Source organism: Galeopterus variegatus, unplaced genomic scaffold, assembly GCF_000696425.1.
Source record: "Galeopterus variegatus unplaced genomic scaffold, G_variegatus-3.0.2 Scaffold8186, whole genome shotgun sequence".
Classification (NCBI taxonomy): Eukaryota; Metazoa; Chordata; class Mammalia; order Dermoptera; family Cynocephalidae; genus Galeopterus; species Galeopterus variegatus.
Window position 1 is genome coordinate 89,507 of NW_007734297.1, and position 959 is coordinate 90,465.

Below are 959 nucleotides of genomic sequence, written 5' to 3' on the forward strand. Positions count from 1 at the left end.
AATCAGAAAAAAAGCTTTTGCTATAATATTAAGTGAAAGTAGCCAGAAACAAAATATGTGCACTCGCATTGTGGTTAGGATGATGTAGAGAGATGCACAGAAAAAAAAGCCAAGCAAACATATCAAGCAGCCCTAACAGTCGTTGAGTCAGAATGGTTTGGCTTGTGAAGGGCTTTTTTCCCCCCTCTTTTACAGATTCTCTATGAAATGGTTATGTTATTCTTGGAATAAAATGGAATACATTTATTAAAATAGAAAAGGAATTACATTTAGCTTATACAATATTCAAAATGTAAAAATCAGGCAGACATGTCACTCTAAGATAATAGATTTAGTTTCCTATTTCTTGATATAAGTGAATAAAATCTAACTGTGTTAGGGGTTCAGAAGTCCTAAATTATCTCAAAACATATCAGACATGGAAGAAAGAATGGTGGATTAGAGAACAGTTCTGTTCTGTTCCTGCAAGTCACCCGTGGAGCTAGAACGATTCACCCAGATGTTGCTGCCCTGCCGTCATTATTTCAGTGCATTACGGTGACCTCCCTAGGTCTGGCTTCATGCGTAGAGTGGGGATACTGTTGCTCAACTCCTTTCACATGTTATTTATCTACAGTTACTTCAGGATGTAGCTATTTAAGTTTTCATTTTCTTTCAGAACTCACGGTTTGGGCTTCATACGATCCTTCTTTAGCCAAGGACTCATATAATTGGATAGCTGCTGTTATGTTTTGCATGCCAAAGTTTCCAAATAGCAAAGCATCAGCCATTTTCTCCATAGCTTTCAAGTTTCCCATGTCAGCTGCTTTGGCAAAGAGTATGTAGGCTCTGTTTCAAGAACATGAAGTCAGAAGTTCAGTTTTCAGAAATGAAGTTTTCCATTCCCTCTTTCATACTGCTTCTCTCTAACAAGTAGGACCCAGTTGTCATTGCTATTAATAATACAGTTTAGCTGAAGT

The 959-nt window shown here is 37.3% G+C and overlaps 1 protein-coding gene across 1 annotated transcript in view; it reads right to left on the reverse strand.

The window, feature by feature from the left end:
- The window catches only part of SEL1L2 (sel-1 suppressor of lin-12-like 2 (C. elegans)), a gene marked incomplete at its 5' end in the record, with an annotated part of 55,333 nt that extends 54,505 nt beyond the window's left edge, over positions 1 to 828 (reverse strand). The window contains one exon of the mRNA XM_008592683.1: positions 666 to 828. Within this exon, the coding sequence (XP_008590905.1) occupies positions 666 to 828 (163 nt within the window). The remainder of the gene's footprint in view (positions 1 to 665) is intronic.
- Between the last annotated feature and the right edge of the window lie 131 nt (positions 829 to 959).